The 23229-nt window shown below is 40.9% G+C and overlaps 2 protein-coding genes and 1 pseudogene across 4 annotated transcripts in view; 2 read left to right on the top strand and 1 right to left on the bottom strand.

Moving 5' to 3' along the window:
* The window catches only part of LOC144215347 (smoothelin-like), a 34952-nt pseudogene extending 27914 nt beyond the window's left edge, over positions 1-7038 (top strand). Inside the window, exons 12-22 of the transcript XR_013330407.1 lie at positions 1267-1437; positions 1680-1755; positions 1886-1918; positions 2251-2424; positions 2539-2601; positions 2704-2776; positions 2894-3064; positions 3137-3260; positions 3411-3562; positions 5019-5197; positions 5905-7038. The product of XR_013330407.1 is annotated as a smoothelin-like (transcript). The remainder of the gene's footprint in view (positions 1-1266; positions 1438-1679; positions 1756-1885; positions 1919-2250; positions 2425-2538; positions 2602-2703; positions 2777-2893; positions 3065-3136; positions 3261-3410; positions 3563-5018; positions 5198-5904) is intronic.
* On the bottom strand, positions 6978-9342 carry LOC144215349 (selenoprotein M-like). The gene is made up of 5 exons (XM_077744213.1): positions 9136-9342; positions 8246-8281; positions 8126-8160; positions 7760-7838; positions 6978-7632 (listed from the first exon to the last, which is right to left on the bottom strand). The coding sequence occupies exons 1-5, from the start codon at positions 9223-9225 to the stop codon at positions 7426-7428; spliced, it is 447 nt and encodes a 148-aa protein (XP_077600339.1). The 5' UTR covers positions 9226-9342; the 3' UTR covers positions 6978-7425.
* A 115-nt stretch (positions 9343-9457) lies between these two features.
* Positions 9458-22393, top strand: LOC144215348 (phosphatidylinositol 4,5-bisphosphate 5-phosphatase A-like). Of its 2 annotated transcripts, XM_077744211.1 has the most exons (15): positions 9458-9700; positions 9931-10188; positions 10272-10574; positions 14816-15315; positions 15771-15878; positions 16005-16113; positions 18699-18815; positions 19559-19734; positions 19895-20006; positions 20251-20360; positions 20499-20697; positions 20824-20961; positions 21079-21162; positions 21234-21338; positions 21608-22393. In XM_077744211.1, exons 4-15 carry the CDS (start codon positions 14828-14830, stop codon positions 21911-21913), a joined length of 2052 nt encoding a protein of 683 aa, XP_077600337.1. In that variant the 5' UTR covers positions 9458-9700; positions 9931-10188; positions 10272-10574; positions 14816-14827; the 3' UTR covers positions 21914-22393. The 2 variants fall into 2 exon arrangements, with proteins under 2 accessions (XP_077600337.1, XP_077600336.1); XM_077744210.1 differs by having other exon boundaries at positions 9931-10574.
* Positions 22394-23229: the final 836 nt, after the last annotated feature.

Genomic DNA, 23229 nt, shown 5'->3' with positions numbered 1-23229 from the left:
CTTGTCCACCCAGTCTCAGGGGCCACAAGTTCACACAGCTTTGGTCAACAGTGATCACACGTTAGCGGCTTTTCTACACTTTGAGGAAACCTGGCCAGGCTGGGGCCTTTATAGAAAAGTGGATGATGACAGTTGTTTGAGTTATATCTGGAGCCTGACCCACAATGCCCAAAGCACATGCTGTAGTTACAGTGGTCTTCCACAGACATTCAGAACTATGTGAAGAGGGGTTTTGTTTAGTATTCATGGTCACTGAATATACTTTGGTAACCGCCTAAGGCGTTTCCTTCCCAACAACTACACCAAGGTAGTTTCCTCATCTCTAATCTTTCCCAGCTTCATATTATGCAAAAAGCAGTTACTGAAAACTACAGTACAACTTGTTCAAAAGAACATTATATTCGGTCATTAAGTGTGATACGTTTTGTATCCTAAGAAAAGCCTGCTGTCTTATTATAGTCTTGTTTTTTCCAACTGCAACCAACTTTGGATTTCCAGCTTTATCCAGCAGCTAGGTGTGCTTTGAAGTGTTTATTTTTCTATATTTATGCTTTACAACCAGGCTCAAAAGTAAATTTATCCTTCTTTTTTTTCTCCTTTTTTTGTTGCCATTGGCGCTGAGCCGATGTTTTCATCTACCACATTATTCAACACGTCAGATTTGTGCACAAGTTCATTCTCTTTATTTGGTCAAAAGAATGTTCTTTCGTCCTTGTGGTTTTTTTTACTATAGTTGGTAGCTGAAAACTCTCCACTTGGTGCAAAATTTTAGAATGACTTCCACTTCTTCTTATTGTCCGTTTTCCCATCCGCTAGGTTGAATGGTGTCAAGTAAACAGTGACCTCCTGGCAGCTATGTCACATTTGCAAACGCACTGCCCGTCACACTTAATGACCAACTTACTCTCCTGTCCTTTCTTTCTCTCTTTCTGCTAAGGCCGTACGGAGCAAGAGAGTGGAACAAATAAAGAGCTACTACGTGGAGCGGGGAGTCTTTTTCTTAGAAGAGATTATCAGAAGGAGGGAAAGATGTAGCCTTTGATCCGGGCCTATTATGGTGTTCACCTAAATTCCCCTGTGCCTATTACTTTATAAATGTCAACAGACTGTACTTGTGTTTCTTTAATATCACCCCTGTGGAATAATGATAAAAGCTGCACTTGAGGCTAGGAAACTGTAAAATCCATCTATGGTCACAATTCAAAAATAAAAACATTTTCAAAAGTAACTCTGCAGCCCTCATTATGCATGTTTTATCTCGTTCAGATGGAGACGGAGCCTGTCGCCGCCACGGAGACAATGTTTTCATCCGGGCCTTCAGTTCAAGGGCACATCCCAAACGGTTCCACAATTCAGTCCGGTCCTGAGGAGTGTCCTGCAAAACTAAACGCTGACCAGTTGGCTGCCATCGAGGATGAAGAGCTTCTCGATAAAATGGTATTTCGCACCCGAGTTGTAATTTGGAATGATTTATAAGCCTACTTAATTACAAATACAACAGATACAGACAGGGTTAGTGTATGTGCAGTAAATCCTTTCAACTGGGTTATATTTGGAAAATTCCCAGACTGTTGCTGTCTGTTGGCACTTTGTCATCAGTGCAGTATGTGTAAACAATTTCGACCCCCGCCGTGTGAGGACTAACCCCTCTTTGTAATTACTTGTATATCATCCAACAGCTTGATGAGTCCAAAGATTTCGAGGAGAGGAAAATGATCCGGGCAGCCATGCGGGACCTTCGTAAGAAAAAGAGAGGTAATGAAAGAATAGCTCTTCTTTTTTTTCGATCTAATTTACTACCAAGAGTCACCAAGGCAAAATGTCTTCCCTTTTTTTAATGAGTCTGTGGTCATTTGGAACATATTTTTATCCACTCTGCTTTTAGAGGCCATGTTGGGGTGTACTCAAGAGGAAATAGGTAGGATTGGTTGGCTTGCAGTGCAGTTTAACAGCTATTTTACTTACAGAATTTATTTTGTGTGCATGTGATTTTTGCACCATCCCATCATTTTACAAGACTTACAATGCAGCAAGGTGCATATCCCTTTATTGTGCATTGCAAGTTAGGGTGATGCATGATTTTTTTTTTTAATCTTCTTTTTGGTTTGTTTTAGAGTAGTGTTTGCCAATCACGACAAAAAGGTTTTCATGTTCATTCGTGCCGATATTCAATAAGCCGTTTCATCTTCTGCTGATCATTTTGTCTGCTAATTTAATCCCCTGACTCTGTTTTGTCATTTTCTTCTACAGACCAGAGAGAAAAAGAACGCGAGACTCGTCTCCAAGAGCTCCGGCAACAAAGGGACGAGCGTTCAAACAAGAGTCGTGCTGGAGTCGGAGAAGTGGTGATGAGGAAGGTGGAGAAGTCTGCGGATGGCTGCACCCTTAGCCAAGTCACCAAGACAGACCGTTTTGCTCAGTCTGGTACATTTTCCATGTCTTTTTTCCCCCTTAAAACCATGCCATTGAATTAATCCTGTGAAAAACATTAAGAACTACAGTTTTCAATTATCCAAATTCAGTGTTTTTTTTCTTTAGATGATGGCAGTAGATCATCTCGCAGCACTGTTGTTGAGTCCAGCTACATGCAGAAAAGTGACAGTGAGTTTCCCCTTATTCTCTCTTATGACTTCCAAAATTCATTCATTCATATGCACTTCATATATCATTTGGGTTTCTTGAAACATTCTTATTACGTTTTAGGAGGAACGGTCCAGTCTAAATCCTTTAGCTATTCATCTTCATCCTCCTCAAATGCAAGCAAAAAAGTAGGAAGGTGAGTTGTATGTGTGTAGAAAAGTGTTTTGTTTGTCATCTATTAAGCCTATAGTTGAAACACTGATCTTTTCCTCACGAATGTTTACACGTTTTTTTTTTTTTTTTTTTTTTTTAGTGTGTTTGATCGTGAGGATGAGTCATCGTCTCGCAGCGGCGGGTTGGCCGCGGTGGAGCGAAGGCAAGCCGAGAGGCGCAAAGAGCTGATGAGGGCGCAGACTTTGCCCAAGTCCTCAGCCATGCAGGCCCGCAAAGCCATGATCGAGAAGCTGGAGAAGGAGGGAGGCGGGTGAGGATAAACACCGAGACCGACTGAGCAAAGAATGCAAAAAAGATGATTGACACAAACCTTGGTCTTAAGCCCCCATCAGGCCGTCTCCAAAGTAAACAGAGTGCAACGTTCCACCAGCTTTGGTGTTCCTAACGCCAACTCCATCAAGCAGATGCTGCTCGACTGGTGTCGTGCCAAGACGCGCTCATACGAGGTGGGTCGCCAAAACCCGCCACTCTCCTTTTCTGCCACCCAATAAAAAGCCGAGCCCAACCTGCTAATGCACCCTTGGCCGGGATAATATCTAAGCATCCGAAGAATGTTTCCATCACTTAAGTGGCTCTGTCTTCTGTCTCTCGAACAGCATGTGGATATACAAAACTTTTCATCCAGCTGGAGTGACGGCATGGCATTCTGTGCACTGGTACACAATTTCTTTCCAGAGGCCTTTGATTACAGCACCTTGATTCCCAGCAACCGCAGGCACAACTTTGAGGTGGCCTTCAGTAAGGCAGAGTGAGTCCAAACATGGTTGACTGAGTCGATGGTGAATGACTGATACATGCTTTTCCGTTATTGTTTTTTTTTAACCTTATATAGTCACAAAACATAAGGGGCAAGAAAGAAAGCCGTAAAACTGTGTTTTTATGATTTTCAAAAGCAGTGGATTTGCACGTTAAAATGCCAAGCGAATACAGCGCCTTTGTTTACACATTCAACAGCATAGCTACATTCTCAATTTATGGGAGTTCTAACGTGGCATTTCAAGGCTAGAAACGCATGCAATAACAGAATACATCATCTAAAAGCAGGAAAAAAAAGACCGTTATTATTTCCATTTGATGTTTTGACTGCGGGCCTTTCCCATACATATGAATTACTTTTTGGTTTTCTCAGTGGCTTATGAATACATCACACGGCAATGGAACCAACAAATTCACTATAAAAATACTTGTTTGTTTATGGCATTAAAGGGATTTTGATATAATATATTAAAAACGTCATTAGCATAGTGTCCTTATAGATTACATAGCATTCTGACTGACAGATTCACGCTGCATATTAAACAGATGACCTTAAATTGGGAAGTAAAATAGTCAATAAGCATTGTTGGAATGGAAACTTTTGAAATATTAAGCAAGGACAATAACTATATCAACACAAGGCAAATTTAGCCGGTCAACTACTACTAAAATAATACCCCTAAACCACCTTTCCTCATCTGTCCTACACAAGTCCCCACCGTGACTCCCGCCATCTCATCACCTTGCTAAACTACAGACTTGAAGGTAACTCGGTGAACTACCAGGTCTAAAAAAAAATCCCTCCAAACATCCAACCTTCAGCCTTTTGCGGAATCGTCTGCTCTCTTCTCCTTTTCCCACATCATTTCGAATCCCCGTCGTTTTATCATATCATATATACCTGTGACGTCACCCACGTGCACCACATCCCCATGATTTCTAGACTCTCACTCAACCACAGTCACCATTTGTGTGCTTGTGTGTATGGATGTGCACGCTTCACATGTTCTGCCCCACTTGCATTTTGTTGTCACACACATACACACACACATTCACAAATGTGCTTTTAGTCACTTTTACAATTGTATTGTTTAGCCAAAATAACAAAGAAAAAGACTACATCACCATCACTCAATGCTCATTTGATATTTGTGTTTATCTTTTTATGTTTTTTGTACTGTATGCCACGTGTGTGATAGAATATAGTTATGTTGATAAAGCATGTGAACACAATGCTAGTTTGTATGAACACTGAAAACGTTATGTTGTTTGATGTCTGTCCACTGATGTATCATGGCTGCTCACTGCATTATCTGTATTATGTCCTTAATGTCTTTTCCACCTGTTGTTGTCCTCCCTCTGTGTTTCTATACCCTTTTTTCCATCCCTCTGTCGTTTTCTTCCTCCTTTCTGTCCGTCTCCATCTTCCCGTTCTTTGCCGGGCGCAGGAAACTTTTGGATTGTCCGCAGCTGCTGGACGTGGATGACATGGTGAAGATGCGTGAGCCCGATTGGAAGTGTGTGTACACGTACCTGCAAGAGTTCTACAGGGGTCTGGTGACCAAGGGCCTGGTTAAAACCAAAAACTCCTCCTAAAGTCGCACCCGAGCCTAAAAGTGAACGCATGGTGAGAGAGGGAAAACAAAGCCTCGGGTGGTTATCATAAAATATGTGAACGTTTTGTGAGCAAAATTTATATTCAAGGAAGACATGTTGTCCATTTTCTGAGGAAAAGAGCCAACTATGGTATGCACATGTCCTTTAGTGAAATTTTCCAAAATTGGGCTGCAGCATCTGGCTAGGCCGACCTGTTCTTAAACACTCTTAAAGGAAAAAATGTTTTCATATGTTTCAAACAGACGGCGTCGGAGACAAAACAGGGAGGGGGAAAAAAATCTTCGGAAAGTTTGTGGTTTTCTCTTAATCAAGTGATAGTTTACACGTGTTTATGCATTAGGCTTTCAAAACCTTTTAAAGATGCTTTTAAAAGCAGGAATGGTGAATGCCTGTGGTGCATGCCTAAACTGGATGACTCATCCAGGACTCTTTTTAAGATGTTGATGTTTGCAGTATGTTCTCATGCTGTAGGGCAGACCTTGCCATTTATGATATACAGTACATTTTCTACGGATACTGACACCAGGTGGCGAAGGTGTGTAATGCTTTACTGTACCTTGTTTTGAATTTAGACACTATATTTCGATCCCTACGAACAATTTCAAATTTACCATTAGTAATTGATTAGCTACATACTATACGTCTCATGTGGTAGTTCGATTTTCGCCAGCAAAACAGACGCCGTCCTCGTCCCGCTCACGCTTTCTGTCTCCCCAGGACGTTCGCCAAGTGCATGCCTCTGCTGGAAGTGGAGGACATGATGATCATGGGAAGGAAACCCGACTCCAAGTGTGTATTCACCTACGTGCAGTCTTTGGTCAACCACCTTCGCAGGCACGAGATGGCCATGGGTCGACCTTATGACCTTTGACCGATGTGGAAAAACGTTCAACCTCGGTGTGGCGGGTCACACCTTCGCTAATGAACAACGCAGGGAGGATTGTGTGCGTGAGTGTGTTAAATATTTCTGTCAGCTATGTTGCTCTTTCCCTCCCAGAATGATAGTTTTAAAGAAGCTATCTTTTAAATATGTATAACCTTTTTCTCCCCATTTTTTTTAAAGAGCACCCACACATTTTGTTCCTGTTTAAAATTCAGTCATACCAATGCTAGTGACACGCACTACTTCGCTATTTAACTTATTTATACATTTGTTTTTGTATTTCAATGTCATCAGTACAACTAAACTAAGTATCATGCTGCGGTATTTCTGTTTAATGTTGGTACTTCAAATTTTATTTCCCTACCGATTCAATTCCGATCCTTATATTAAGATTTAAATTATTTTCCTTGGGGTGTTAGTGTTTAATTATTATTTTAATACATTCACACTGAGGTTATTTTTTTAATAGCTTTAAATCTGTATTCATATCAATGTAAGCTCAGCTGTGCTACTGAAAATAGGCATCAGGATTGGACTAAACTTGTGTACTGTCTTTGTGTGTCAAGATGACAGATTATTAATCTTGACACCATCGTCAATATGCATGTTTGTTTAAAATAATGAATTATTAGGAGAAAAAAGGAAGATTTTGGAGGCGGAAAACCACAGTGATGTTCTGATGAGATTCAGTTCTGTTCAAACAACTAACCAATGTATATTTTACAGCAAAAGATATTCTTAAACATTATTAGAAGTTGTTTTCATATCTATAGTTTGCAGTGTTTCAAGATCTTGGATGAAACAAAATGTATTGACTCTGTTCTGTAGATCTTAAGAAAACTGAGACAAATATTTAATATTTCAGAACTACCAAGATAAGAGACTTTCCACAAGAGCTCAAACACAATTTCATGTTTCTGTGCACCAAGCGCACTTCAATGTGAATTTATTAAAGCAGAGGAAACAAAGTTTTGTGTTCTTTATGATCTAAATGTCACATTCTGCAACTAAACAAGTGTTTCAGTAAACCTGTAACAGCAAATCAGGTTTGGTTTCTCTTTAAGACCATAATGTTATTTAAGAAAAAAAAATGTTCTTCTTCAGTGGTGACACATGAATCTTTTTGTATTTACCTGCCTACCCACAAGTAGCATCAGCATCAGGCCAATCAGCAGATTTTTTGCCTGGAGCTTCATTCGATGGGTCGGAAGCAAGCACAAGCGGACACAAGTGAGGCGTTCTTAAGAGTGAAAACGGTACACTGTCAATCAATGCTCGTCGTTACTGAAGAGTGTTCCTCGACTATTCCAAATTCTGCAAGGCTTGTGTAGCAGGATTCCCATATTGTAGCACTGTTATAAGTCAGTGTGCTCCGGTTCTGAGGGGGCGCCGGTTGGAGTGGCGGCCTTGTACACTGACTCACTTGCAAAGGGGCTATCTTTGGCGGGGGAGAAGCGAAACTCCTCTGGCACTTCGCTGTTGGCCTCAGCCTTCTTGTAGAAACCCAGTTTGCCTAAAAGCTCATTGATCTCATTGCGCGTCATGTCAGACAAGGCTATTCTCTGAGGAGAAAAAAATTGATGAGTTTAAAATAAAACTACTCAGCTGCTCAGATTGGGGGCGCTAAAAAGGCAAAAATATTAGCATACTATTTTGGGCCCTAACATTTGCCGATTGAACAGTACTTACTTGAAGCTCCTCATAATAATGGTTCAGGAGGACTAGCTCAGGATCGGCCCCGGGAATGTGCTTCATCACAAGGTTATGGCTGAAGGGTTCTGGTCAAGGATTGTGCAGTATACAATAATGCACATGGCTGTGCTGAAGTATACACTGACTCATACCATTTAATATACATTTGGAGCCAAACTGTTAAATAAAACGGAACAAAAAATAGCCTTGCTTTATGTCCCACATCTTTTCGTTGGCAGGCCTAAAAACCACATTATAAAAAACAAACCCCTAATAGATGTGCATCAAAAGAATCCACTAATAATTGTCCATACATATATTTATGACTGATTTGTAAAGGTGTAGTACTTCTGGAAAGGATACTAAAGAGGGATGTCGTCGACCACAAAGGCTTTGACCTGTAAACAAAGAGTGACATGATTTAACATATTTAATAAGCAGTGTTTGTTATAGACTCATGTCATATTACAGAACAAATCTTACCTCTCTGAGCCTATTCAACTGTCATCCACCGCATGACTGGAAAGAAATATCATTATAGAAACACATTGTTGACGAGTGTTCGATCACAAGGAGGTGCTCACGGTATAGAATTTGCATGTTCTGTCTGTGGGTTTTCTTTGGGTACTCCGGTATCCACCCACATTTTTTGGTGTCGTTAGTAGGTTACAAACAAAAGCGTAATAGTGTTAAATTAAAAAAAAGATGCTTTTTTTGTCATGAACGCGGGGAATTTTGCTCTTCAACTTCAAGGCTCCTATTTTATTTCAAGCTCACCCAAGAATGTACCCAAGGGCAGAAAACCCTCATTTTTGTAAGATTATATAATTTCTATTCATGCTTTTCATTCCCTGCGGGAAAGGCAACCAACCTACTTTAGGGAAAGGGAAGAATTGGTTTCAAGTTCCGGGCGTTCCCAGGCCAACAAAAGGGGCAAGTGGCATGCTTTTGTTCAATTGTGGAGGCAAGCCAGATATCCAATAACAATATATTCCCACTACTTTAGGGGGGGGGGGGGCGTATTATTCATGCATATCCCATTATACCTGTATAATGACAAAGGCATTCAAAAATATCTATGTATTTCATTACAGTACATTCGTTAACGTGTAAGAAATCGAGCACACACGCACACAAAACCCAGTGCGAAACCACTACAATGGGTAATTATAACTGTTTATGACCGTTTTCTTTTCCAGACCCAAACGTGTAAGTAACTCGGGACATGATGTCTACTCTAACGAGTGAATCGCACTTGCATTAGATTTCATTTTGATTGATTTTCCACGTATTGATTGGCCGTCCGAAGCGCAGAAATTTCCTTTCGATCGCTCTTTCCTGATCTTGCAAGCCACCCGAGTAATGTTGCATACCTCCACCCTGGCTCGAGCCAAGCCGTCCAGCTTGTTGATGTCCACCTCGGAGGACGTGAAGGAGATCAGGCTGAGAAAGATCAGCCACATCGCTGCGATTGCAAGATGCCGCAACCTGATGAAGATCCGAGATCAGAAGTGAAGACAAGCCGTCGTGCTGATGTCACGTCCGGATCGCGTGCCACGTCAAGGTTTTCCAGCAAAAGAAAGTGGGCGGAGTCCATGATGTCGCCCAAGAAAAAGCAGGAATGAACTCCAAGAGGTCAGCACAGCCACGCCCCTTCCAATTATTACGATAACAACACGTGTTTTTGCACCGCCCGCTGGGAGATCTGACAAGTTTAGTTGCTGTTCTTCTTGGGGAGCACACTGACTAAAATTGATGCTCCATGGATAATCGTGAACCGATCGCAGTGAAATTCTAGAAGTATATTGATGGTATTTTTACCCATTGATCCTCAGAGCCAGAATGTATTGGATTTTTTACATTTTTGTCTTGTGGCTGATTGAGTATATTATTATTTAATTGCTCTTGTCATCTGTGCCCAGATCAGAACACAATGTGGTGAGTATATTCTAGCAATACATTTGCATTTATTCTTGGTGCTGCACTTGTTTCCGTCAGATACGATTAATAGCTAATATAGCTTAAAATAGCTACTACTCTGTTATTTGTGGCCAATCACCCTTAAAATGTTAGGGATCTGAGTGTTAGTGCATGCATATTGCTATTTTTGTGTTATGAAACTTATGATCAAGTCTACTTGGGGTTTCAACTTTATTTATTTTTCACAGTGACTTCCACTGTCACTTAGTGATGACTCTACACTTCCCAATGATGACCACCGGAGGGCAGTGTGGTTTCACTTCGCCGTCGAGCAATCGCCACCGTATAGACGCCTTAGTTTCTGTTATCTCGGTCCAATCATGCCCCGGCCTGCAGTCGACGATCGGCTCACTCATAAACGGAAGCCGTTGATGTGACTTGACTGTGAGGGTCGAGTGCAGAGTCGGTGTCACGGTGCGGATCGGGCAGACGAGTGTCCTTCAACGGTGGGTTCCGGAAGTAGTGTAGAATAAAGACCGGTTTGAAGGACACTCGGCGGTAACAGCAGCGGTGTTTGTGTCTCTTTAAGCGGGGAGGAGGCGGAGGAAGACGAGGAGGGAGGTAGTGGTGGTGGCAAGGGTGGCGGTGGTGTTGATGGTTGGGTCCCCGAGAGATGTAGCCTGCCTTCCTGCCTTCCTTCCTTCCTTCCAGCTGCCTTGGCCGACTGTCTCCATCCACCTCTCCCCTTTAGTCTCTTCGATCGAGGACAACAGACAAGTGCTGGGATGCCGATGCTGCCACCAGCAATCTTGTCATCACTGGTCAACCTGAGGGGAGGTATTGGGGGGCACATTTGAAGAAATATCAGCTTTTAACCATCAGCACGAAACAGGTAAGTGACGAATATAAACACCCGCATGCGTGCCTGCGTCATCTTTGTATTTATAATGCAGTGTCGTTCATGTGCACAGATCTGTTGCTTTTGTTTTTGCTGTGATATTTAAATACAACAGGCATGCTCAGTACAGTGCATAATTTATGCAAATCCTATTTCATATTCTTGATGGCACTGCTTGCAATTTTTTATTCAGACACAAACACACAAACATTCTTTGTGTCAGATTTTAATGGGAATTTTATTGTGACTTGACTGTAGATCATAACAAAAATCAGCTGCAGGAAAATATCTGGCTTGATCTTGTTCTTAATCATTTGTGAAATATTGCTGCATCGGACAATAAAACAACCAATCAGAAACTACCTCGATTTAATTTAATACTGATAGCATTCAGGGATGTACATTGCAGTTATGATTGAAGATAATAATTTTGCATCAGGCCTCATCTTTTATTACCGTCAGGACATTCACTTTTGTGAGCTCAAGTCAAGATTGGGGAAATTAGATTTTTAGATATTTAATGTAACTTGACAAACTTTCCATATTTTCCAAACCTTGAAATGAAAGTGTCTAGGGTGGGTGTCTATTCATCAATAATCGAGAAGCTACACTGAAAGAATATCAAATCAAAGCTCAAAATAGCTTTTAATGATAATTCAACAATAGTTATGATGTGTTCTTACCATCAAGCTTTTTATCTGCTCGTATCTAATGTATAGGCCTGGACTCAAATGGCATAATGGCAAGACAAGGAATCAAATGACCCTCATCTTCTTTCTCCAATCATTCAAATGTCCTTGAAGCCACTCTGTAATTAGGCTGCACAAAATCGTAGCCGTCGGGGACGATTAGTCACTCCTTTCGCGATATACAAATTAGCCCTGACCTGGGGTCATACTAAGAGTTTGGCTCAATGAGGGCCTGACAAGACATATTTGCATTATATGCAGTGTGGTTGGCCAGGGTTTGCAGCAACCTAATGTGTCATACAAACATTTAATTTTTTTTTTTAATTGCCAGGTGATGTCATCTGTTTTAGTAGTTCATTTCATCCGAGTTGAATTGGCCCTGATTATAATTCACTCACTTCCTCAGGAGAAGTAAATGATGGGAAGATGTTCTACTTGTGCAATGCCTTTTATTTGATTTTGACAGGAAGCAACATGGAGGGCGGTCAGGTGACTTTGGTGTGTAGTTTCTCAGCATCTTGCAGACTTGTGCTTACTTGCACTTGACTCGCGTTTTAGTCTGTGCACTCTAGTTCCTCCGCTCAGATGAGTGACAATTAGAACTCATTATCTGGTTTTTCAAGAGCCACAATATCTAGGCTTCAAGGCCAATTATTTTGGTCTCTAAATTGGATACAATTGAATGAATCTGTCTTTAATACCAATGTGTGCTGATATTTTTAATGTGTTTCTTGACAGTTAGCTAGCACAAAAACATTCTCAATAAATTTCTGATATGAGGATTTCTGCTGACGTTGTCAATACAGTTCTGAGGTTGCGATTTTGAACGTGTTGCCAAAACATTTCTCATAACTCATTGGAATTTCATGGACGTAAATAAATTTAGCCAGGGGTGTATTACTTCATTATGATTATTGAAAAGGGTACTTATCATGTAGAATTGATGACATAATTAATTGTGCTCTGAAGTAATTGTGTCAGAATGAAGTGAAATACTTTGTTACAAAAAGTAAAGATGCTACTAGGTCAGTCTCAATCATTATTTGCTTTGCGAAATTGAGTTAAGACGTCCACTGGAGAAAGCGGATGGACACACAGACGACAATTTACGATGTACTAATTAGATTTGACATCCTGTCACCAAATCTACAGCTGATCTGGAACATGTTGTTCCAAATAGCATAAAAATTGTTCAAAGGGTTCGGCACTAAGACCTGAGGGACATATCTAGCTGTTACAGTGTGCTATATTTGAAGGTCAAAATTAATGTCCTCCTCACTGGGACACATGGCCCTCGGAGGCCCGAAATGACAACACTGCTATGTCAAATTTAAACATCAGGCATCTCCATCTATGCGAACAGCTACTCTAATAAGCTCAATTCCCAAGCATTGTCAGATACCAATGGCCGTAGTCTGCCTGCAAGTATTCGTTAACCACTAACAAACTAAAATATATAGCCATCATTAGTCATTGAAAGCCATCATTGTTGTCAGAAATCTACCTGGGGCTCTCAGCAGGGCTAGATGGAGCTAGATGGAGCCTTCCTTGAGTTGTTCTACATCATTCTCCACTTCTGTCTCTCCTTGCCCTCAGGAGCGGGCATGTAAACAGCATGACACATTTGTTATTATCAAATTGTTCCGCTCTCTCGTCTGCAGACGTGCGTGGAATGGGAAATGCTAATCTGTCCTGCCTGTTCCCAGTGTGGAAAATATTTTTGCTCTTGCTGTGACATACATTTTAAAAAGGGGAAAAATAGCGGGGTGTTTGAACAGCGTTTAATGTTAATTTTACTGTGTGCAGTTTAGCTTTACCTGACCTAAAAATGTCCTTCTGTTGCAATGTTGTTGTCATTTTCCCACTTCATTCTCGACATTATTTAGCCTTGACTCATTGTTTTGAATGCTAATTCATTGCAACCCCTGTTTACTCCCTACCTGGCATTGGTGTCGTAAATGACATTTTTCAGGAACTAGTGTTGATTGAAAAAAGTCGAAGTTAATCATTTGTCAAACCTCTGGACTTCCTCTTGTGAGATGACGAGGGTGAAAAAGATAAGAGATGAGATGGAACATAAAAGTAAAACACCTAGCAACTAGGTGACGAAAATCAGCCATGAGATTGAATCCATAGACTGTAGGTAGAATGGAACTCCATAGCGATGGGAATGTGACGATTTACAGACAATAAAAATAGAGAAATGGGGATTAAATCTTGGAGAAATAGACTGTGCCCCAAGGATGTGATTTATACATCGAAGGAGCCAATAAATGGGATGTCTCGCAAAACTGTCCTTCTATGCTTTTTCTTATCCGGTCGGACCCACCCACTGCCACGTGAGCACAATTGTCCACCATTCCCGAATAGTCACACATGGAGCCAGAGTACGATAAGGGCGGCATGTGGGTCTGTGGAGCTCTGCGTCAATTCACGACCGTCTTTTCAAGGTCATTCATGGTCATGAAACACCACATTTTGTTGTGGTTCTTTGGTTTAATTCACATATCTATTGTAGATGTTGACAAGACACAATACTCATAATTATATTAAAAAGACTATTGATTCTAGTTTTAAATAAGGCTTCAATTGCCAAGCTCCTAAAGTTAATTGACTGTTTTAGCTCTTATCCTCAAGAATAGAATCATGTCTTTTAATTATTTGTAAAGGGAATCTAACAATTAAAAATTGGATTGCATCTTAATGGTTTTCTATTGTTTGTGGTGTATCAAGTTTTTTTTTTTATCAAGATCATCATATTTTCTCATACTTGGTGATGATTTAAATCACCATTGTGCATTGGAGTTCTCATTGTTCAACATGGGAGATACATTTATTATTAAAGGATTAAATAGACTAAATGATCTTTCAGTTTTTTTTCCCCACACTTATTTGCTACCACTACTCTCTCTTATATTTTGGACTTGTGCCATGTTGTCACTGAAGCAGCTTCTCCTGGTGCGTGTGATGTGTTAGTGTTTGTCAGGTGCTTCTAGCTGATATAAAGGGACTGAGCCATGTCCCTGGTTCTGCCGGAAAAGCAGACATATTAAGAAAAAGGGGGCAGTGTGTACTGGTCTCATTTTATTCCGCTACAAAACACACACAGTGTTGCTGTGTGTTATGTAGCATTTCATACTGTGTTTTCAGACAGCAGGGAATAAGACATGGCAGGGGAGAGTCTCAATGACTAATGAGGGCATCCTGTTGGGTCAACGGAGTGAACTCAGTTGACTTGTATGTGGGAAAAAAAAAGAAAAAAAAAATAATATACCATACTACAGTACACACTGAATTGTAAATACTGCACTATATGTTCTGTGGCACTGGTTGTTGATGATGTTGTTTCAATATTTTCTGAATTCCATTCAAATAAAATGGTATCTATGCATGGAGGGAGAGTAAGCAAAATGTTTTCCCATTAAATCCTTACTTTAGATGCTTACTGTTTCTTGGAGGATTTGCTGATTTGGCGCAATACTGTGCAGTGTGTTAAGTCTTCTACACAATTGGACTGATGGATTTTTTTTCTCCTCTGTGCGACAGACATCACAGACAATGAACCCGGACAACCCGATCCAAAGCCAAATGCTAACAGAGCAAGCCGGTGAAGCAGAAAACACAAAAACACGTGAAAGTGCCACTCCACCACCCTCAGATTCAACATCTGAGGCCACCACCGGGCTACCCGTTGCTGTTGCCAGGCCTCGTCGGCCTCAGAGAAGCGCCAGGGTAGAAGGTTCAGTTGACGTATGTGAACCCAAAGAAGAACCCACACAAGAAGATGATCTGGATGGATGCCAACCAGATGGCGCTGCGACAAGTCGGGCCAAAGCCACTTCCGGCCAGTCTATCAGGACCTCTGGAGACCGTCCCGGTCTCAAATCTGGCCCAAAGGGTCCTGGGCACCATGCGGTCAGAGCTGCTTCAGTGCCTCATCCAGCTGCCAAGAAGACTTTACCTTCTCATTTGAACCTCCACGCCCAGAGAGCTCTGTCCGTGGCTGGCACAGCTGATACTCAATCCCAGAATGTGGAAGATTTCAGGCAAGTTATGCTCCCACACACTTTCTCAATAGCAAAGGCACTAAAGCAGTACAAGTACCACTAGAGCGACCTGATCTCCCTCTAGTGGTCCGCAGGAGATGTAAATTAATGTTCATGCAAACATTTCTAATTCTGCTATCTATTTGTTGGTGTTTTTTATCTAAAGTGTATAAATATTTTTTCTTCAACATTCACCATCAGCTAAATATTTTGTCTGAGAAGTTTCAGCCTGAAAAAAACCTAAATTTAACTCAACACCGAAAGCAAACGGGATCCGTAGGCAAAATGACTTTTACCGAGCGCCTCTTTCAATTTTGCAAATTATTGACACAATTCCCAAATAATTAACCTTTGAAATATTTCTGGAGGCAGACATGCAGTAATAACGCATAGCCAAGGCATCTTTCTCTCTACCGTGATAAAAGCAGATGATTGATAAGTGTCTTGACCAGCAGGGTTCACATCATCACTTGGAATGTGGGATCAGCCACACCTCCAGACGACATCACCTCCTTGTTGGGCTTGAACGTCGGTGATGGGAACACAGACATGTACATCATCGGGTGAGTGTTGTTGTGGCCCGACATTGAGGCCCTTAATGGTGATTGGTCTTGTCGTAAATGCTAATCCATGAGACGATCAATGGCTCTCCTGCTCACCTCGTGTGCGTTTTGTCATGTGTCTCCAAGACTGCAGGAAGTCAACTCCATGATTAACAAACGACTGAAAGATGTCCTCTTCACAGACCAGTGGAGCGAAGTTTGCATGGAGAGACTCAGCCCCTTTGGATATGTGCTGGTCAGTAATGGTTTCTGCTTAGGAACACGTGCTCATTTATTTCTAATGTTATTTGACTTTAGATTTGCTTTACGATGGCTGATGAGGCCCGTGCTCGTTGCCTCATTTTTCTTTGGTGGTGCTGCTGCCTCTACCCATTTTGTTCCCTGAGCAGCAAATGGAGTGATGATTTATAACAAGCGTGTAATGTTAGCGTGTCCGCTATCTTCCGTGCTCCGACAGGCTCGTTGGGCACAGTCAAGCGCTCATTCTTGCTTGGTCTTCTTGTAGTCCTATTTCTCTATAAATCCTGTTACAATTTAATCATCTGCACATCCATGTTTTTTTCTAGAGTTGATTCATTGTCCTGTAATGCAAGTGCAGTAAATACACCACATAAACAATAGTTATATTCTAGTAAAATGTATCCGTCTAGATTTGAGCTTTAATAATCATATCGTTGTTTACTACCACATACAAAAGTGACACAAGCTTTGTTTGAGTATCTTAATTTATCTTTTTTTGCAGACAAAAAAAATGGCATTCTTTGTCAGTATTGATACTTCATTTTTTTTACTTTGTTTCATTGAGTCATTTTAGTTATCATTTGTTTTATTTTTCATTTTTAGGTTTGATGATGCATATTGAGCACTTAACTGGCAGAGTACAAGACTAAAGTTGAGTTTTTTGTTTATTTTTAAAGCAAAATATTAGAAATAGTTCTCAATACAAGAATTTGATTTAAAACCGTTAAATCAAAATTCAAATATGAACCTTGTATTTTTTATGTAGTTCTTTAATTGGCGTGAATCCCATAAATTGTTGCTTATCACAGTTACCTTGTTGATTATCATATTGACTGTATAGCACATCTTAATATCTTAAACATGGAACATTGTCAAGTTGGAGTTAGTATACAAAACATAATCGTGTTAAGTGCTTTCCTCGCACTGACATACCATTGAATGTATAGTAGGTGGGTTTCCTGTATCCTGTTGTGAAAGAATTGTCGCCCGCACTCTTAACATGCCAAGCCGCGTAATCATCTATGCGAGCGTAAATCAGCTGTCGCCCTCTAAGATTGCAACAATGTCTCCCTGGGTGCCGTTTTATTTTTGGATCAGAATGTTGTCTGTGCTGAGAAGGCCTATGGCAACAAAACTGATGTCTTCTAAATCTCATGGTCAGTCTGAGTGGAAGATTCTATTATATAATGTTAGTATGCTTGACTTTTCATCATGGTATGTTAGGCCAGCAGCCAACTGGTGTTGGTATGTTTGTGTGTAGTGTAGCTGGTATGGTTGACATGAAGAAATAATCAAATCCCAATGGGAGTTTCTGACATGCAGTATGTGTAGCCATGAAGGGTGGGGCCGCTGTGACTTGTACTACTGTGATGTGCAATGGTTTTAATGGCTGAAAGTGATAAAAGTGCTCTGGGAGATGGTTTTCTTGGGTGCAATGTGGTTTGAAAAATCAATCAGTAGTGTTTGTGTGGGTAATTTTCATCCTCTTATGGATTTGCCTTCTGCAAAGAGATGCAACAATGTATAATCCTTAACATGGAAGAAAACAAGCATGCAGGTAAACAAAGCGTATATTATTGCAATTATCATAATTGTTTTTCATTTCAATGGCCTCTTTTTCCCACTTCATTGATTCTAATTCGACTCATTCATTACCTTTTGTATTCCTGTTTGTTTTCGAATGAAGAGATTTAAAATTTAAAAACAAGGCTTGATTTTATCATTTTATGGATTCATGAATTAGGAATAATGCTCATTCAGTATGTAAAAAGTACAATTTTTGCACACCCAAAACTTGAAAATAGTCAATATTGACAGGAACACAATACCAGGGATATTCTTTATTCATCTGCTTATAGTTGTAAATTACACTGAATTGTATTTTAGGTAGATATTATGGCCATGGTTAGATTCGCATGAAAAAAATAATGTCCGTACTAAAAAGAGTTGGGGAAAGTTGGTAATCTTCACAGTTTTAGTAGATATCATCATGAAAATAAAGTATACTGCGAGCCAGTAATAAATAACACAAGCAAGAGGGTCTTCAGTCACGTGGAGATGTATGCATCCATTACCGGCCACGGGGCATTTCAGACTGTGTGATTATGCTTCATTGGCCTGCAGTTGGGATGAGGAGAATAGGAGTGGGCATAATCAAAGCATATATCCATTGGGGAGCTTAGCACAGCATGCATTATTTTACGTTAACCATTTTGCACGTTTTATCCACGAAGCTACTTGTGACCTGTGCACGTGCTTCTGTAAAATATTAAAATATGCAGAAAATGGTGCCACTGCACATCAGAGAAAAGGGAAACAACTGACCTTCAAACAAGTGACATTTACTAGAAAACCGCCTCCTTCAAGTGCATTGTTTCTTCTGAAGTAGTTATTGCGCTCTCACGTACCATTCTGCGAGCTGAAGTGGTTCAGAACCAGGAGAAGGTCGCCACTGAGCTCACGCAATTTTTACAGTCAGTTGGAATTAGGGTGCTGCCAATTGCAAATTTATACTGTGACTTTTTAGAATTATGTAAAGTGCTTGTTAATCATAACTGTCTTCTGCTATGCTGTCCTTAGGTGACCTCCCAAAGGATGCAAGGTGTGTTGCTGCTGGTTTTTGCCAAGTACTTCCATCTGCCCTTCCTGCGTGGAGTCCAGACGGAGACCACCCGCACTGGCCTTGGGGGGTACTGGGTGAGACATACACTTACACGATTCTTTCCTCTACACTCCAATATGAAACTAAGTCGCTGTCATAGAGACATTAAAACCCGATTCTTAAAGCAATTTACCATATAGCTATAATTCTTGGTGAATATTGACTTAATAACCAAATTGTGGTGATTTTTGTCTTATCAATTTGGCCTCCAGAAATACTTTTATACACACAAACAACAATTTGCGCTCACAATCGAATCAGCACCAAGTGGGAATCAACTCCACACATCAAAGTTAGGCAAAAGGTCCACTGCACCATTGTATTTGATTAAAAGCTATTGTTGCCACAGCAAATCTCAATTCCACATTCACGTGCAGATAATTTAGGCGCATTGTCCTCATGGCAAAATTCTTGACTAAACAACGGCCTGTAGTTATGCAACGTTGACTTCCAAGTTAAACCCCGCTGTTGTCCAGAGTGCCTGACGGGCGTCAGCACATTCTACACATTTTACACACTCAAGTGTCTTTTGTGATTCAATGAGGCGGATTTAATTGGGGTAACAGTGGGAAGATATTCTCACGCTCGTCTTTTGAACCCCTACTTGTGCTTTTTATCATTTCTGTTCCTTAGCTCACAAAAAAAACATTCCCTTTTACACAAACGGCAGTGAAACGGGGACGCGTAAAAGAATGAGTCTTGTCACCTATTTCATTTTCATAAAATACATTCACTTTTATGGTTTGTAATACAGTCTTTTTCCTCTGTGTGCCTCAAGGGAAACAAAGGTGGAGTTAGTGCCCGTATGTCAGTTTTCGGTCACACAATCTGCTTCCTCAACTGCCACCTACCGGCTCACATGGAAAACTCAGATCAGCGCATGGAGGATTTTGAGAGCATCCTCCAACAGCAGCAGTTTGAAGGCCCAGCTGCCTCTGGTGTCCTTGACCACGAGTACGTCACATAAGCATACATCTATGTGATCATATAGTCTTAGTAATCAGTGTATTTTTAAGGTGACAAAAGTGTTTTTTTCTACATCGGTCACATCTTTATCTTTTTCCTAATTACCAGAACAAAAATGTTTTTTTTTTTTTTTTTTTTTTAATTCTAGTGTGGTGTTCTGGCTCGGTGACCTCAATTTCCGCATTGATGACTTGGAAATGCAAGTGGTAAAAACGGCCATTGACAATAACAAGTTGTCCACAATGTGGGAAAAAGATCAGGTAAGAAAAAGTTTGGATGTGCATGATTAATTTGAGGACAGAATGAAGATGACAATTTAAACGAATGATGCAATGTTATTTCATTTTATTATATATATTTTTTTACATATTGATACTATACAGCTAGAACAATTTTACTGTCCAAGACTTGTGGAGGCTCTCAAATGACCCATAACTACTAGATTATTATATTATTAGCTAGCACAGAAATCAGTCATGTTGGTATTTATTATTGCTCTTCCAGTTAAACATGGCGAAGGACAGTGAGATAGTGTTGGAGGGATTCCAAGAGGGGCCTCTCAAGTTTCCCCCCACTTACAAGTTTGATGTTGGGACCAACGTGTATGACACCAGGTTGGTTGTAGATGTACATTTCACTGGAGCACATGAGGTCACATTCTGTCGCTCCATGAACAATTTGATAGAATCGCTCTGAAAGGCAGCCGTCAGTCATCTAAGCTTGTCCTTTCATTCCCTATGACGTCCTCACAGTGGGAAGAAACGTAAACCGGCGTGGACTGACCGGATCCTCTGGCGCCTGAGAGCTACGGGTTCCGCCGCCAACGCCGGCAAGCGTGGTTCTGTTTCGGGGTTAACCAGCGGCACCAAAGTAACGCAGCACTGCTACAGAAGTCACATGGAATACGTAGTCAGCGACCATAAACCCGTCTCTTCCATCTTTACCCTGCAGGTGATGACACCTTTGGGGGATACTAACACACAAAGTCAATATTTTTATATGTATGTTCATTATGCTGTGTAGCATTGTACATGACTCATTTAACCAAAGAATTGTGATTGAAAATGTCCTCTCCAGTTCCCCTACAAGGTGGATGTTCCCCTAGTCACAATCTTGGTGGAGGATGAGTGGAATAGTATTGCTGAAGCTATAGTCAAGTTTAAAATGGCACCCAACTTTTCTCGCAGCTCCTGGGACTGGATCGGACTGTATAAGGTAGGAAAAAAGTTAAACCTATTAAAAAGTGTGTCTGACTTAAAAAAAGAATGGCGTTCGCAGATGGTGGGTTTTTTGTTGTTGTTGCCATTTATGATTTTGCCTGTGGTGCTTTAGGTGGGTTTCAAACATCACAAAGACTACGTGGGATACGTGTGGGCCAAACAGGAGGAAGCCGATTATCACAGACAAGAACAACAGGTAAAGTGGATCTGTGCTCTGTTGGTTGCTTTCTCTCATACTCAATGAATATATCACAAATTGTTTTCCAGGTCACCTTTACTGAAGAGGAACTGCCCAAAGGCTCGGGAGATTTTATCTTGGGTTACTATAGCAACAACATGAACACCATTGTGGGTGTGACCGAACCGTTTCAGGTAATTGTCCAATTCTAATCCTTCCATGCACAAAATGTTTTTTTTCCCTCAAATCATTTAACTCATTGAATGCCATTGACGGTGTCCTATCGGCCCCTTTTCGTCTAGTACCTTCAATAGCACTAAAATATGACCATTCACAGCCATAACGCCAAGGTTTCTAATACTATACAAAAATCTACAACTTTAGAGTTTTACTTGGGGCCATAATCAGTGTGTATTTCTGTTTTTATTCATTTTGCCTACTACTCTCCATTTTGTATCCACAGATCCAGCTTCCCACATCCGGCCATGACAGCACTTCTTCAGATAGTTCTGACTTAAGCTCAGATGACGACAGCACTGGCGCGATCACAAAGTCTGGGTCCCGCAGTCCCAGCCCTCACAAATCCAAGCACCACCGCCATCGCTCCGGAAGTCCCTCAGACGCCAAAACGAAGGATCTTGCTGCCACGGACGGTGCTTCATCCATGACAGCATCTGAGAGCGAGCCTATAAAATCCCCAACAGAGGGCAGCCAACAGCCTGTTTCTGAGGAGGAGAGCGTCAAACCGAGAGAGGAGACGGGAGTTTGAGTCCCGGTAGTTCAAAAGGCAAAAGGGTGCGTCTTTCATTTGATTATTAACACACTGGAATTTTGTTTTGATTAAATTGTGTAGTTTGGGATGTCATCCCTTTTCAGGAACAAATGTTAAGTCTCTCAAGGTTTGGATAGCCTTGAGTTGGCTTCTTCATTCCTATTTATTTCACCATGTGCAGCTTTTTCTCTGTCTTGCATCTTTTGACGTGGATGATACAAAAGGCATAATTGTACTTTCTGTTGATATTTCAGCAGCATTTTCTCCCAGAATGGAAATCAAGGTCGCTTACTTGCCCTTTTGTTGGGGGACAGTGACCATGATGAGGATGCGATCTGACTTAGGCTGTAAAAAAAAAAAAAAAGAGATTTTTAAAGTCTTGGAGGAAGCACAGCAGGAAAACTGTATCATCATCAGGTATTGGGAGAAAGGTACAAGTATTAAGAGGAAATATAAAAAGAAACATTTTTCATCTTGTATGACGTCTCCTGGTCAATCCAGCGAAAATGTCTGTCAATCATGTTCTAATGTCGCTTGTAATGTGCATTTCTAAAGTCAAAATGTCACAGTCATGATAGCCAGATCTGTACCGGAAACGAAAGCGAAAAGGTCGTATCATGAGGCATAAGCAATCATTTTTTAAATGATTTTATTATTATTTATTCCTTTTTGGAAACTGGTGCAACCATGAAGGTGACCTCATACAACCTCCCCAATCATAGAGGGTATGACCCAATTGGGAATATGGAACAAAACTGTGGTATGATCAGCTTTAGATGGCTCGGCCACTGGCGTCAGCAGCTTTGCACATGTCACCGCAGAGAGTGGACGCAAGCATTAAAGGCCTTTAAATAGACCCCCAAATGGGTGCAGCGAGATGTGACGTCCCATGGGAGGATCACTCTCAGCTGACACAGCACAGCTGTCCTACCAGAACTCAGTTTTATTGGCTGCGGGACAGCTGATATTGTCAAGGCAATTATGATGCCATTAACAACAGCCCAGATCTGATACACCCCATCTTTTTAAGCAAATTGACAACAACGACCAAAAAGAGAAAAAAGAGATTCAGGAGCAGTTGCTTCCTTTTCAAATGAATATCAATTATGAACAATGTGATTTCTTGAAAAGAAGCTGCACCATTTTAAATCATTGTTATAAAATAACCCACATCCAGCATATTTCATAAATACATGCTCCGTCCATTTGAATTTCAATTTGTCTTTCTTAAATGTCATTTCCAGTGACTTTTCTTATACTGGGAGTGCAGTTGCTGTGACTTTAGAGTGTGATCACTGATGACCTCTCAAACA

This window comes from Stigmatopora nigra, chromosome 22 (genome assembly GCF_051989575.1).
Source record: "Stigmatopora nigra isolate UIUO_SnigA chromosome 22, RoL_Snig_1.1, whole genome shotgun sequence".
NCBI classification, from domain to species: domain Eukaryota; kingdom Metazoa; phylum Chordata; class Actinopteri; order Syngnathiformes; family Syngnathidae; genus Stigmatopora; species Stigmatopora nigra.
This window is presented reverse-complemented; position numbering and strand designations above follow the sequence as displayed.

Coding starts and splice junctions, on each gene's coding strand:
- LOC144215348 (XM_077744211.1), top strand. CDS start 14,828: ATGAACCCGGACAACCCGATCCAAAGCCAAATGCTAACAGAGCAAGCC. Junction 18,816..19,558: donor CTGGCCTTGGGGGGTACTGG/GTGAGACATACA, acceptor GTGTGCCTCAAG/GGAAACAAAGGTGGAGTTAG. Junction 20,698..20,823: donor CTTCCATCTTTACCCTGCAG/GTGATGACACCT, acceptor TGTCCTCTCCAG/TTCCCCTACAAGGTGGATGT.